At 53.5% G+C, this 14,720-nt stretch overlaps 2 protein-coding genes across 6 annotated transcripts in view; both read left to right on the top strand.

The window, feature by feature from the left end:
* The window catches only part of LRRC23 (leucine rich repeat containing 23), a 9,751-nt gene extending 4,393 nt beyond the window's left edge, over positions 1–5,358 (top strand). For 3 of the 4 annotated variants that reach the window (XM_017517019.2, XM_017517021.2, XM_017517020.2), the window contains exons 6-8: positions 1,003–1,139; positions 3,877–4,162; positions 5,016–5,358. In XM_017517019.2, the coding sequence (XP_017372508.1) occupies positions 1,003–1,139; positions 3,877–4,150 (411 nt within the window). In that variant the 3' untranslated portion in view covers positions 4,151–4,162; positions 5,016–5,358. The remainder of the gene's footprint in view (positions 1–1,002; positions 1,140–3,876; positions 4,163–5,015) is intronic. The other variant, XM_017517022.2, reaches the window with a different exon arrangement.
* On the top strand, positions 5,345–14,423 carry ENO2 (enolase 2). Of its 2 annotated transcripts, none has more exons than XM_017517017.1 (12): positions 5,345–5,782; positions 6,889–6,985; positions 7,451–7,546; positions 7,703–7,761; positions 8,069–8,138; positions 8,581–8,714; positions 8,941–9,163; positions 10,005–10,202; positions 12,335–12,536; positions 12,808–12,916; positions 13,094–13,152; positions 13,468–14,423. In XM_017517017.1, the coding sequence occupies exons 2-12, from the start codon at positions 6,901–6,903 to the stop codon at positions 13,535–13,537; spliced, it is 1,305 nt and encodes a 434-aa protein (XP_017372506.1). In that variant the 5' UTR covers positions 5,345–5,782; positions 6,889–6,900; the 3' UTR covers positions 13,538–14,423. The 2 variants fall into 2 exon arrangements, with proteins under 2 accessions (XP_017372506.1, XP_017372507.1); XM_017517018.2 differs by lacking the exon at positions 5,345–5,782 and adding an exon at positions 5,854–6,047 and having other exon boundaries at positions 13,468–14,411.
* Positions 14,424–14,720: the final 297 nt, after the last annotated feature.

Below are 14,720 nucleotides of genomic sequence, written 5' to 3'. Positions count from 1 at the left end.
GTTTCACCATGTTGACCAGGATGGTCTCGATCTCTTGACCTTGTGATCCACCCGCCTCGGCCTCCCAAAGTGCTGGGATTACAGGCTTGAGCCACTGCGCCCAGCCTCTGGGGAGGGTTTTAAGAACCACAATCAGAAAGAGGGGGAAAGATTAAAGTCTTCCCTTCGGGCAGGTGAAAAGAGAGCAGGAGAAAGTTCCTGAGACCTGCCCCTGAGGTCCAGCACACCCAGCATTATAGGGAGACTGCAACAAGAGCTATGGGGGTTATAAACTAGGACTGTGGATGAAAACCTATATATATATATATATATATATATATATATACACACACACACACACACACACACACACAGAAGCCAAAGAGCCACTGAAATGTTTAGTCTTTTCGACTCTTTTTTTGAGACGGAGTCTTGCTCTGTGGCCCAGTCTGGAGTGCAATGGTGCGGTCTCCTGGGTTCAAGCAATTTTCCTGCCTCAGCCTCCTGAGTAGCTGGGATTACAGGCACCCGCCACCACACCTAGCTAAATTTTGTATTTTTAATAGAGACGGGGTTTCACCCTGCTGACCAGGCTGGTCTCGAACTCCTGACCTTGTGATCCCCCTGCCTCGGCCTCCGAAAGTGCTAGGATTACAGGCATGAGCCACCGGACCAGGCTAGTCTTTTAAACTCTTAAGCTTCATTATTCTGGGATGGTGCTGATGCCAATTCTCAGTGGTGGCATGGGGGCTCCTGGGCCGGGTAGGGGGTGGGTTGGAGCATCTCTTCCATCCCAAGTGGCTTTGGTGGAGTGAGTGGTAGGGGTTCCTGCTGACCTTTCTCTGGGATGACAGCTTCTCCTGAACCTCCGTACTTTCTAAACTGATCTCCACTCACCCCCTCCCTTCCACTCCTCCCGCACTACCTCTTGGGTTTCCTCTTTTGCTTCATCTCATTCTGACCTCACTTTCTTCCCTATCCCTGCTCCCCTCTCAATCAACCCACGGTGTCCTGGGGGTCTAGGCCCAAAACTTGCTGAAGAAGGTGGAAGGCCTGGAGAACCTGAGCAATCTCACCACTTTGCATCTTCGAGACAACCAGATTGACACTCTGAGTGGCTTCTCCAAGGAAATGAAATCATTGCAGTACCTCAACCTGAGGTATGCACCCCCTCCAAGCCCCACCTTGCCTCCGCCCCTGACCAGGTGCAGTTTTGAGTCTGTGTTCTTCCCTGGCCCAATCCCCCAGTCCTAGCACACAGCCAGATCCTCACCTCATCCTCCTCTCTGATCCTCACCCCTGCTTTCCTTACTTTCTTCTGCACTGAGTCTTTATTGCAACACTAAATCCCTTATAGCTTGTGACCTCTGAATTCTTATTCATTCAATCCATAATTATTGAAAATGTGCTATGTGCCAGGCCTTGTACTGTGTTTTGGGGACATTGAAAGGAATCAGAGGCCAGGCATGGTGACTCATGCCTGTACTCCCAGCACTTTAGGACGGAGGATCATTTGAGGCCAGGAGTTCAAGACCAGTCTTGGCAACATAGTGAGACCACGTCTCTACAAAAGTAAAAATAATGGCCGGGCGTGGTGACTCATGCCCAGTAGTTCTCTACCACTTTGGGAAGCCAAAGTGGGCAGCCTGGGAGTTCAAGACTAATCTGAGCAACATTGCAAAATCCCATCTCTACCAAAAATACAAAAATCATCCAAGTGTGGTGGCAGGCACTTATAATCCCAGCTACTCAGAAGGCTTAGGCAGGGAGCCTTGAGGTGGAGTTTGCAGTGAGCTGAGATCACACCACTGCACTCCACCCTGGGTGACAGAGCCAGACCCTGCCTCAAAAACAAAACAAACAAACAAAAAAATTAAATAAAAATTAAAATAATAAATTAAAAATAAAAGTTAACTGAGCCTGGTGGTACACACCTGTGGTTTCAGCTACTCAGGAGGCTGAGGTAGGAGGATCACTTGAGCCCAGGAGTTCAAGGTTGCAGTGAGCCATGATCGTGCCACTGCCCTCCAGCCTGGGTGACAGAGTGAGCTGTCTCTGAAAGAAATAAAGGAATCAGAGTGATCCCTGTTCCAAGGGGCTCACAGTCTGGTTCCAACTCTTTTTTCTTTGCCCTACCCCATGTAAGTTTCCACTGCCCTTCTCCATTTCCTGGGTCCCAATTCCCCTTCCCATTTCCTGCCTCTCTTCTCCTGAGCCCCACCTGTAAGGGATGGCCTTTTTACTGACATAAAACACAAGATGTGCTCAGATTTGAGGAGAGAAGACTAGATTCTTGAGCTGGTAATGGAAAGAGCATCTCCAAGTAGGGAGAGGTGGTTGCATCTGGAAGCCCCAACTCTCATCTTGACCCCCTAGGCAATCTCTCATTCATGAACTCTGCCACAGTGATCTGGTGGGGTGTGTGTGTGTGTGCCATGTTCCTGTTATGGTCTAGACAGGCATGATGGACCCTTCCTGAGTGGCTATTAACTGGGGCTGTTTGAGAGTAAGTTGGGTGTGTGTGTGGAGGGAGTGAGGGTGTCTCGATTGGGAGGTGCCTCTGGGGCTAGAGATGCTAAGCATCCTATAGAGCACAGCAGAGTCCAGTACAAAGTGCCTGTAGCCTTCCTGGTGAGAAACACTCCATGAGTCTCAATATGACCATGAGATCAGGGTGAAGCACTTCAATATGATTTCATAAAGGCTTAAAACCAGAACATGAAAATGAAAGGCCAGGCACGGTCACTCACACCTGTAATCCCAGCACTTTGGGAGCCCAAGGCAAGAGGACTGCTTGAGGCCAGGCGTTCAAGACCAGCCAGGGCAACGTAGTGAGACCCAGTCTCTACAAAAAATTTAAAAATTAGCCAAGTGTGGTGGCACACACCTGGAGCTACTTAGGAAGCTGAGGTGAGAGGATCGCTTGAGCCCAGGTGTTCAAGGCTGCAGTGGGCTATATGATCATGCCACTGCACCCCCAACCTGGGTGACATAGTGAGACCCTCTCTCTTTTTCTTTCCTTATTTCCTTTTTTTTTTTTTAAGATGGGGTTTCACCATGATGGCCAGGCTGGTCTTGAACTCTTGACCTCAGGTGATCCACCCACCTCGGCCTCCCAAAGTGCTAGGATTACAGGTGTTGAGCCACCGCGCCCAGCCAACCCTGTCTCAAAAAAATAAAAAAAATAAATAAATACAGAGGGTCATATTATGAGGCACATTAAGAGATAAAGCTTATTCTTTAGCTGGGAGGCGCCAACCCATTCCTAGCCCTAGGTTCCCTTTGCGGGGAGCACCAACAGAGCCCCCACCCACCCTAAACTCCTGCTTAGATCCCAGTTCCTTGTCTACTGACCTAGCTCCTACAGGGTGGAGTACAGTGGCTCCAGCTAGGCTCACTGTAACCTTGAACTCCTGGGCTCAAGTGATCCCTCGTCCTCAGCCTCCCAAGTAGCAGGGACTACAGGTGTGTGCCACCACACCCAGATAATTGTTTTATTTTTATTTTTTGTAGAGATAGGGTCTCACTGTGTTGCCAAGGCTGGGTCCTGCCTTCTACCCTCTGTTTAGCTGTGATTGACACAGAAAAAGTCTCTCCCTGTAAGGAAAATTTGCCCCCTTATCCCCAGTTAGTACTGTTCATGTATTCTCCAACACGAACACATTACAGAGTAGAATATGGCACTTAGGGATTCCTTGAAGGGCAGAAGCAGGACCAGAGCGGGGTCGAACAGCTCCTCTGCAGTAAATCTGGCAAGGCTTGGCAGGCCAGACCTCACAGTCAGTGTTTCTAGAAAAACTGGAACCCAGTAGGAGAGTCCCCCAGAGGCCCCATTCCTAGCAACTGGCAACCAAAGCCCATTATTCCTGCATGAACCCCTCCTGACCACACTGGCAGGGGCAACTTGGTGGCCAACTTGGGGGAGCTGGCCAAGCTTCAAGACCTGCCCAAGCTGCGAGCCTTGGTGCTGCTGGATAACCCATGCACGGATGACGCCAAGTACCGCCAGGAGGCCCTGGTGCAGATGCCATACCTCGAACGTCTAGACAAGGAATTCTATGAGGAGGAGGAACGGGCTGAGGCTGATGAGATTCGGCAGAGTCTGAAGGAAAACCAGGAGCAGGAGCCTGAACCCCAGCGTGATCTGGAACCGGAACAGTCTTTGATCTAGCCTCTAAAGATAGTAAGGAAGCCTGTGGGGAGGCAGTGGGAGGAGGTCAAGGGCTGGGCAGGTAGGAGAAGAAACAAGAGGAAAAGCTGCTGCAGAAGGAGGTGGGGAGGAAGGCATCAGACAAGCAGAACCCTTAAAGAGAGCAGGCTTAGGAATCAAGGAGAGGAAAAGGGACCCGAAGGGCCTAGGACCAGCTGAGAAAGGGCTCAGGAAGCCAGAAGAGTAAGCAAAAAGAATTGGGGTGGCAGGCAGCAGAGTTGGTGGGGGGTGGGCAGCCATACCTGACACAGTGAAGTCTGCTAGGAAAGGACTGGTGTGGGTGCATGGTAGGGGCTGCCGGGGAGGGTTGGTGGTGTATGTAGCTGGGCCTAGGAGAGAAGGCAGGAGAGGAAGATCCTGCACTAAAAATCTGAAGCTAAAAATAGCAGGACACAGAGGTGGGGGAAGAAAAGAGGGCAGAGTGAGGCAGAAAGAGACGGAAGAGATGAGGATGGCCGCCAGGCACTTCAGATAGGACAGAGGCTTTATTGAATTTTTTTTTTTTTTTTTTTTTGATACGAATCTCGCTCTGCTGCCCAGGCTGAAGTACAGTGATCTGATCTTGGCTCACTGCAACCTCCACCTCCTGGGTTCAAGCATTCTCCTGCCTCAGCCTCCTGAGTAGCTGGGACTAGCCTGGATAATTTTTGTATTTTTAGTAGAAACGGAGTTTCACCATGTTAGCCAGCATGGTCTCGATCTCCTGGCAAACATGGTGATCCACCTGCCTCTCCTGTGATCCACCTGCCTCGGCTTCCCAAGGTGCTGGGATTACAGGCCTGAGCCACCCCTATCACCCCTATTTACTTCTGTCTTCTACCTCCAGGAGATCAAAGATGCTGGCCTTCAGACCTAATCAGATTCCCAGGGAGGCCAGCACATTCATACCTGCTCCAGGCGGACAGAGGATGCCTCTTTTTGCCCCAAAGTTGGAAATTCATCACAGTCTGAGGCCCAGGATCCCTCTCTGTACTGGTCCCCTGGGCAGTGTGAGCTGCAGAGTGGGGTGCCTAGGCTTGAGTAAGGCCTGGAACCTAGGCCCAGGTTCGCCCTGGGGCAGGCATGGGTAGGAGCCTAGCCCGCGTGGGCCACGGTGTGCTGGTAGGAATGGCTGGAGAGACCTGGAGGCGGCTGGGGTGTTTGGATTTCCAATAAAGAGGCACTGTGATGCTCCTGTGTTTGACTGGGTTTGTGAGGCATTGAGGCTGCCTTGGGCTTCACTGGCAATGTGGGCCTTAGTACCCGGGCTACAGGGGTGCGGCTCTGCCTGTTACTTTCGAGTGGGTTGGGTCATGGGTATGAGCGTGTGTGTGCGCGGGGGGCCAGGTCGTGGGTGCCCCCACCCTTCCCCATCCCCCACTCTACCCGCGTCGGTCCCCCACCCGCGCTTGTACGTGCGCCTCCACCGGCAGCTCCTGACTCATCGGGGGCTCCGGGTCACATGCGCCTGCCCGGCCCTATAGGCGCCTCCCCCGCCCGCCGCCCGGGAGCCGCAGCCGCCGCCACCACTGCCACTCCCGCTCTCTCCGTGCTGCCGTCGCCACCGCCACCGCCACCGTCACCACCACCACCGGCTGAGTCTGCAGTCCCGAGGTGAAGCCCCCGCCGGGCCCGGAGCCCCTGCCCCCTCTACCCGGTGCCGCTGCGCACCTCTCCGCATCTCTCGCCGCGTGCAGGCAGCTGCGCACCTGCTCTGCCGCCTGCGCCTGGGCGCCCTCCCTCCCGGGCCCTGGCGCTCTGGCCCTCTCCGCGCCTCTCTGGAACTGCGCCTCTCCACCCTTGCCTGCCTCTCGCCCAGCGCTCCCCCTCACCTACGGTTCTGTCCATTTGTTTCTTAAGTTCGGAGTCCTCCCCAGCGGTGCATTTTTATCCTGGCGCGTACCTTTTGGTTTGCATTTGGGGAAATGTCTTCTCTCCCCCTTCCTCAGCTCCTCCAGACTTACCCTGGACTCCCCTCTCTCCTGCTTTTCCCCCCGCCGCCCCTCTCCGTTTGCGCTTCCTCCTCTCAGCTGCACGGGGGAGGGATGGAAGAAGTGGGGATCTGTCGGGACGCAGGGGACAGGCCCAGCTAGCTGCCACACCCCACCGGGTCTTATCCTCTTCGCTCCCTTCTGCAACCCCCAGGGACTGCAGGGCCTTCCCCAGGACCCTTTCTCCCGCCTCCCCCGCCCCCATGCCTCTACTGCGTGCGCCTTTCTCGGGAAGAGGAGGGACACACGTTTGGGAGAGAGTGGCACCTTGGGGAGGGGGCAGAGTTCTGGCAGCTGGGCTAAGTTGGGGAGGGATGGGGCTCTGGAAGAGAGGCCCACGCAACCCATCCTCTTCCTGGCTCCCAGGAGAAATGCGAGCCTGGCAGCCATTCCGCTCTGAGGAGATCTGGGGGAACCCCACCGGCTGGCCAAGCTGTAAAGAGGCGCGGGAACCACTGTCGTGCCCCTCCCCTCCCCGCTGCAGTGTTCTCCCAGCCCCCCACTGCAGTGACCTCCCCTTCCTCACTGCATTGACCTTCTCCTCTTCCCAGGGGGGAGGGGGAATCCCTTCTACAGCCCTAGACTGCAGCCAGCGCCTCCCTTCCCACCCCCCACTCACTGCAGTAACCTCTTTCCCATCCCTCCCAGCCTCCTGCCCCGCCCATTGATTTCAGGCTCCACCCCTCTAAGCCTCTTATCTTTCTCCTTCCTTCCCTTCCACCCGAGGAGATCCCAGCCATCATGTCCATAGAGAAGATCTGGGCCCGGGAGATCCTGGACTCCCGCGGGAACCCCACAGTGGAGGTGGACCTCTATACTGCCAAAGGTAATGGGTGTGGCAGGCGCCTTCCCACTGCCAGGCTGGGTTTGGCCGGGGTTCAGGGGCCTTTTCTGATACCCAGGGGGATGGGGTGCTGGGTCAGACTCACAAGCCTGGGTTGTGGGGGTTGGATCCTCCTTGTCCAGGGAGCCAGTGTAGGCGGGTCTGTGTTGGAATGGAGCGTGTGAGGCGTGCCCTGCCCCCGTGTGTCTGCCTGTGCACCTGCATGTGTGCAGAGGTGTGCTGCCCGGCATAGCTTCCTTTCTGCGGGCTCCGCTTGTGCTGTGGGGCCTCAGATGGGCGGATGAGGAGGCCACTTCTTGTGTGTCTGCCTCACAGTGTGTGTGTTGCGGGTGGGATGTTAGGGAGCAGTGTAGGGGGAGAGCTAGATGTGGCAGGCAGGAGTTTAGAGCCGGAAGGCCCGGTAGTGTAGTCTTCTTCACTCCCTCTCATTCCATATTCTTCCTTGAGGTCTTTTCCGGGCTGCAGTGCCCAGTGGAGCCTCTACGGGCATCTATGAGGCCCTGGAGCTAAGGGATGGGGACAAACAGCGTTACTTAGGCAAAGGTGAGGTCCTTTCTCTTTTCCAGACTCTCCCCCACCTCAGCCTTATCCCCCCACCTCACACCAGTCCCCAGTCCTCCTCTAGCATGCCTTCCCCTCCTCCCATTGTCCCTTCCGTCCTTCCTGGCCTGACCCAGTCCAGCCTCTTCCTCTCCCCAGGTGTCCTGAAGGCAGTGGACCACATCAACTCCACCATCGCGCCAGCCCTCCTCAGCTCAGTGAGGCCCGCTCTTTGCTGGGGATAGCGGGGACAGAGTTCTGGAAGGAACCCCGGAGCAGGGCAGGAGGAAGGGGAGAAAGAAGGCCCACTTTTAGGAATCATGGTTACAAGGGAAAGGGTGGGGAATAGCTTCCTTACTGCCCTCTGCTCCCATGGGGGTTCAGGTCCTCTCATCCAGGCAGGCCCCTGTCACAGGGACCTGGTTGGACCCTGGCCAAATGTGAGCTTGGGTGTGAATGAGGGGACCCTCTGCCTTAGGGCTCAGCCTCCAGCCTGGCCCTGGGTGATGGAGGCTCTGCCCTCAGGGTCTCTCTGTGGTGGAGCAAGAGAAACTGGACAACCTGATGCTGGAGTTGGATGGGACTGAGAACAAATGTAAGCTGGGGCTGGGACAAAGTGGGGAAGCGTCAGAGTGGGGCGGTGTGGAGCAGACAGAGAGCTGAAGGGCTGGTGCTGTAGGGGCTTCCTCAGGAATGACTGACAGCGGCCTCCTCCTCCCAAAGCCAGGGCAAGGGGAGATGAGTTTAGCTGCAGAGGAGAGACCCACATTAGGCAGAAGGAAGACCTTTATAGCATACAGAGGAGGGGGCTGGCCTGAGAGAGTCTGTGGTCTCAGGGATCTTTCCGATCTCCTCCTCCCCACCCATTCTTCTCCCCTGCTGTTTTCTGGCGAGCATGGATGAGGTGTTGCTGGGGCAGGGGTGGGGAGGGAGGAGGGGGTCTCCTTTACTGGCTCCTTTTGGAGACTACAGATGGGGGCAGGAACTAGAAGGAGAAGGGGACGTTGTGCTCAGCACCTTCCTCTATAATCTCCCAGCCAAGTTTGGGGCCAATGCCATCCTGGGTGTGTCTCTGGCCGTGTGTAAGGCAGGGGCAGCCGAGCGGGAGCTGCCCCTATATCGCCACATTGCTCAGCTGGCCGGGAACTCAGACCTCATCCTGCCTGTGCCGGTGAGCACTGAGCCATGCCTGTGACTCTTCCAGGGGTGGGTGGGGGAGGGAGCATGCAACTCCTGAGGAATGATGGGAGGAAAGTGAATTGGGGCAGGTAAAGAGGAAGGATGGGGACGTGAGACCTAGTCCAGGAAGCTGGGGGAAGTTTGTGGTCTTGGGTTAACACTCCTGGGGCGGGCAGGGAGGAGCTCTTTGACCCTTCCGTCTTTCTGCGGTTCCCCAGGCCTTCAACGTGATCAATGGTGGCTCTCATGCTGGGAACAAGCTGGCCATGCAGGAGTTCATGATCCTCCCAGTGGGAGCCGAGAGCTTTCGGGATGCCATGCGACTGGGTGCAGAGGTCTACCATACACTCAAGGGAGTCATCAAGGACAAATACGGCAAGGATGCCACCAACGTGGGAGATGAAGGTGGCTTTGCCCCCAATATCCTGGAGAACAGTGAAGGTGAGGCCAAGAATTCTGTTCCCAGCTCTAAGCTACAATAGGGTAAGCTATCGTGGGACATCAGAAAGGGCCACACACTTCACCAAGTCCTGAGTAGGCATGGAGGATCCTGACTCTACAAACTCCAGAAGGTACCAGTTCTTAGAGTGGCTTGCAGAAGGCCTGCCAAATTCACACGCAGACCTAGGGGGACAGTCTTTTACTTGCATTTCCAGCTGTGTTAGCATCTGTTGTCACTGGAGCCCCTGGGAATACTGGGAGATGGTCTGGGTGACCTGTTGGACTCATCCCATCATTCAACTCTGTAGGCATCTCAGTTTGATGAGATATCATAGTCTAGGGAATCCATTCGAAATCTATCCTGTCCCCACCCCAGCCTCCTAGGCCTCTAGAATCTGTAATATTTTTGTGCCTTGGGAGAAACTGTATAAGAAATGGAAACAATATAGATAGTGTTTAAGAGTTAAGGTTCCGGGGCCAAATTACCTGGATTTATTTGAACCTTGACTTGTGGTGTTATTAGCTGGTGATCTTAATTTATCTCTGGGAACAATAACGATCTAGCTCATGACATCAGTGTGAGGATTAAATGAAATCTTACGTGTAAAATGCTTAGGTGACATGATGTCAATGAAAAGATAATAAATCTTATTAACAGAATTCCACCCTGTGTTCCCAGAAGACGGCCTCTCCTCCCAGACCCGGGGATAACCCCAACAGCAGCCCCAACACACTTCTCAGGAACAGCCCTCCAACTCTGCCCTCACTGTCTTTTCTTTCCCTCCTCCTCCTCGCCCATCCCTCCTGCTTGTACAATAATCTCACTGTATTCCGTCCCCAGCCTTGGAGCTGGTGAAGGAAGCCATCGACAAGGCTGGCTACACAGAAAAGATCGTCATTGGCATGGATGTTGCTGCCTCAGAGTTCTATCGTGATGGCAAATATGACTTGGACTTCAAGTCTCCGGCTGATCCTTCCCGATACATCACTGGGGACCAGCTGGGGGCACTCTACCAGGACTTTGTCAGGGACTATCCTGGTGAGAGGAAGCAATGTGAGGGGGAGGTCTGGGGGCAGGCAGGGAAGTGTCCCAGCAACTCTGGCCATTATGGGGTGCTGACTCAGGCTCCAGGTGGAGGTGTCCTAAGAAGAACCTGAGAACCAGGGAGAGGGTGCAGGAGCCACCTGCAAAGACTGGGCTTTGTGTGTAGTGTGAAGGTGCAGGTACCTGTGGCTAATCTGTTCTGCCTCAGGTCCTGATTAAAGTCATGGGTTCTGAAAGCTACTGGGGTTATGGGGTAGGCTCTGGAAGGAACCAGGGATGGTGAGAGGGTGACTGGATCTAGCAGAGAACTAGAACATTTCAGTATCTTTGATTGATGAAATTGTGGATGCTGAATGGAGCTGGGACTGATGTATGAGTAGAAAGAAGGCTGAGCGGGGAACTGAAATATTTTCTGCAAGTCTTCCCAGGGCCTCTACCCCAGGAAGGAGGCAGTTGGTCTCCATCTTCCTGAAACAGAGCAAAAGAAAATAAACATAATTGCAGAATGAAGGATTTGGATTAGCACTGAGGAAGGGCTTTCTGGCAGTGAGAACAGGAAAATGCAAAAGCTAGGTTGTGAAGAAGGTTGTGAACCCTTGTTACTGGAAGGTTTGTTGGTTTGTTTTTAATTTATTTTTTTTTTATTTTTGTAGAGGTGGGGTATAGCCATGTTGCTCATGGCTGGTCTTGAATTCCTGAGCTCAAGTGACCCACGTGCATCAGCCTCCCAGAGTGCTGGGATTACAGGAGTGAGCTTCTGTACCCAGCCCACGGAATTGGTGCAATTCCTGCTCACTGCAACCTCCACCTCCCAGGTTCAGGGGATTCTCTCAGCCTCCTAAGTAGCTGAAATTACAGGCGTGCACCACCACGCCTGGCTAATTTTTGTATTATTAGTAGTGATGGGGTTTCGCCATGTTGTCCAGGCTGGTCTCAAACTCCTGACCTCAGGTGATTTGCTTGCTTCGGCCTTCCAAAGTGCTGGGATTTCAGGTGTGAGCCACTGCGTCTGGCCTGTTTTCTTCTTTTTTGAGACAGTCTCGCTCTGTCGCCCAGGCTGGTGTGCAGTGGTGCGATCTCTGCCGCCCAGGTTCAAGTGATTCTCATGCCTCAGCCTCCCCAGTAGCTGGGATTACAGGTGTGCACCACCATGCCAAGCTAATTTTTGTATTTTTAGTGGAGGCGGGGTTTTACTATGTTGGCCAGGGAACTCCTGTCCTCAAGTAATCCATCCACCTCAGCCTCCCAAAGTGCTGGGATTACAGGCATGAGCCACCATGCCTGGGCTCTCCATGTAAGGTTTTTTGAAATAAGAATCAGGGCCGGACGCGGTAGCTCACGCCTGTAATCCCAACACTTTGGGAGGCCAAGGCAGGTGGATCACAAAGTCAGGAGTTTGAGGCCAGGCTGGCCAACATGGAGAAATCCCATCTCTACTAAAAATACAAAAATTAGCCAGGCACGGTGGCAGGCGCTTGTAATCCCAGCTACTTGGGAGGCTGGGCAGGAGAATTGCTTAAACCTGGGAGGCAGAGGTTGCAGTGAGCCAAGATCATGCCACTGTACTCTATCTAGCCTGGGTGACAGAGCAAGACTCCTCCATCTCAAAAAATAAAATAAAAAAATCAGGAGCCAGGTGTGGTGGCCCATGCTTGTAATCCCATCACTTTGGGAGGCCGAAGCGGGAGGACTGCTTGAACCCAGGAGTTTGAGACCAGCCTAAGCAATACAGTGAGACTTCATCTCTATAAAAATTTAAAAAACTAGTTATCGTGCCACACACCTATAGTCCCAGTTACTCAGGAGGTTGAGGTGGCAGGATCACTTGAGTGGGGGAGGTGGAGGTTGCAGTGAGCCAAGATTGTGCCACTGCACCCCAGCCTGGATGACAGAGTGAGACTCTGTATCAAAAACAAACAACAATAAAAAAAAACTTAAGAATCAGATCAGTAAGTAAGTAGAATGTAAGCCTACTGGGCAGGCTTATATTCAGGGGATTTGTCTTAGCAAGGATGAACATGTGTAGTTAACCAAGGGCCTATTCATTTCAGGGAGTAAAGGGGTGTGTTCCTGCCTGATGTAGAGACCACGGGAGGATGAACACCCCCTCTGTGCTCTCTCTGCAGTGGTCTCCATTGAGGACCCATTTGACCAGGATGATTGGGCTGCCTGGTCCAAGTTCACGGCCAATGTAGGGATCCAGATTGTGGGTGATGACCTGACAGTGACCAACCCAAAGCGTATTGAGCGGGCAGTGGAAGAAAAGGCCTGCAACTGTCTGCTGCTCAAGGTCAACCAGATCGGCTCAGTCACTGAAGCCATCCAAGCGTGAGTGACTCCTGGCCTTCTCCTGAGTGGGCTCCGTTTCTGTAAGACTCCTCTTGCAAGTGCTCCAGCCTAACTCTACCCAGGGATGCCAAAGAGAGCAGGGAACAGGGAGTCATCATCACAGTTCTCTCACCTCTGCCCCTCCACACCTGAGTCTCTGCTCCCCTCCCAGATAGCTTTCCCCGAGATGTTTCTTGACATAGACCAAGGCTGGGGCTGGGAAGAGTGCCCAGTGCGAGGGCTGCAGAATCAGTGCTGTGTGTGGATACAGGTGCAAGCTGGCCCAGGAGAACGGCTGGGGGGTCATGGTGAGTCATCGCTCAGGAGAGACTGAGGACACATTCATTGCCGACCTGGTGGTGGGGCTGTGCACAGGCCAGGTGAGTGGGGCAGCCTGGGGAGTGAAGGGAACTCTGTGGGATTGGTGGTTCTAGCTCACCCACCTGGTCTCTCCTTCCAGGTATTTGAGGGTGTCAGGGGAGTATCAGGAGAGCAGAAGTCTCCTTTCAGGGGTGAGAGGGCAGCCACTGAGCTGCAAATCCTTTTAAATGTTTCAGATCAAGACTGGCGCCCCGTGCCGTTCTGAACGTCTGGCTAAGTACAACCAGCTCATGAGGTGAGAGTCCCTGGGGAATGGGAGCCCCTGGCCCAGAAGGCTAAAGGCCCCGTTTGCCTGCTGGACCATCTCTAGCGCCCAGGGCCTGGATAACAGTCCATTTCCAGTTAATATTGGTTTTTGCTTTCTGGGTTTATTGATGGCCTGATTGACGGATCCCAGAGATCACATGGGAAAGCCAGGGATTTCTCAACCTTGGGGCAGGACACAAAAGCAGGTGGTGGGGGGGGTGGTTGGAGTCTGGGGGACCCCCAGAGAGAGAAGTGGGATCCTCCTGCATCCCTGACCACTTCCTTTGTGGTTCATCTCTCTTAGAATTGAGGAAGAGCTGGGGGATGAAGCTCGCTTTGCCGGACATAACTTCCGTAATCCCAGTGTGCTGTGATTCTTCTGCTTGCCTGGAGACGTGGAACCTCTGTCTCATCCTCCTGGAACCTTGCTGTCCTGACCTGTGATAGTTCACCCTCTGAGATCCCCTGAGCCCCAGGGGGTCCAGAACTTCCCTGATTGACCTGCTCCGGCTGCTCCTTGGCTTATCTGACCTCTTGCTGTCTCTGCTCGCCCTCCTTTCTGGGCCCTACTCACTGGGGTTCCGCACTTTCCACTTTCTCTCTTCCTTTTCTCTTTCTCTCTTCCCTCAAAAACGAGAAATGTGAATGAGGATTCTAAAGAGGGTCCATGGAAGAATGCTCAGCGTCTGTGATGGGAGCATCAGGGTTGCTGTGTTGAGGTGTTAGTGAGGGACCACGTGTCCCTTGTGCTTTGCTCTTGTCCATGTGTTTTCCATGTTGCATATGAGCCATGAACTGTGCACAGTGCTGGGGTGGAGGGGGATGCTGGGTGTGATCATGCCTGGCTAAGGCTTTAATGTATTTATTTATTGTATTTATTTTTCATTCATCCCATTAATTCATCATTTCCCCATAACTCTATGGCCTAAAATTGGCCTGACTTGAGGGAACGATGTGTCTCTATTTCATGTGGCTGTAGATCCCAAGATGACTGGGGTGAGAGGTCTTTCTAGAATGGAAAGGGTCATAGAAAGGGCCTGGACATCAGTTCCTTTGCGTGTACTCAGCAAAGTCTGCGTTGGTCCAGAGCGGAGGCTGTGCCTGGGGGAGTTTTCCTCTATACATCTCTCCCAACCCTGGTTTCCCTGTTCTTCCTCCAGCTGCACCAGAGCAACCTCTCACTCCCCATGCCACGTTCCACAGTGCCACCACCTCTGTGGCATTGAAATGAACACCACCATTAAAGTCTGAATCCGTGCACTGTTGTGTCTGAGGAGTCTTACTCTAGTCCATATGAGGGGAGAGAAGATGGAGCACCTGGAAGCTGGTAAAACTGGATGGCAGAGCTGGGGAATACACAAAAAGAGGACGACAAACTGAACAAATAGGGCCAAGATGATGGCACTGCCTACCCTATTCTGGCTAGGCGGGGTACATGTGGCTCCTGCTCTTAGCAGTAGGCTTGGCTCCCAGGCCCAGGTGAATTAAGGGGTTCAGGAGCCCCTAAAAGCATAAAATAGTATGTGTGCATGTGCATGTGTGTGTATGTGCGCATTT

The sequence above is a fragment of the Cebus imitator genome, unplaced genomic scaffold, assembly GCF_001604975.1.
Source record: "Cebus imitator isolate Cc_AM_T3 unplaced genomic scaffold, Cebus_imitator-1.0 Scaffold614, whole genome shotgun sequence".
Taxonomy (NCBI): Eukaryota; Metazoa; Chordata; class Mammalia; order Primates; family Cebidae; genus Cebus; species Cebus imitator.
Note: the sequence above shows the minus strand (reverse complement) of the source record. Positions and strands in the feature narration are given on the sequence as shown.

Bases quoted from the DNA above. Each gene is read 5' to 3' on its own strand.
- ENO2 (XM_017517017.1), top strand. From the start codon at position 6,901: ATGTCCATAGAGAAGATCTGGGCCCGGGAGATCCTGGACTCCCGCGGG. The intron at 6,986-7,450 runs GTAATGGGTGTG...TTCTTCCTTGAG, and splicing joins GGACCTCTATACTGCCAAAG to GTCTTTTCCGGGCTGCAGTG. The intron at 13,153-13,467 runs GTGAGAGTCCCT...CATCTCTCTTAG, and splicing joins AAGTACAACCAGCTCATGAG to AATTGAGGAAGAGCTGGGGG.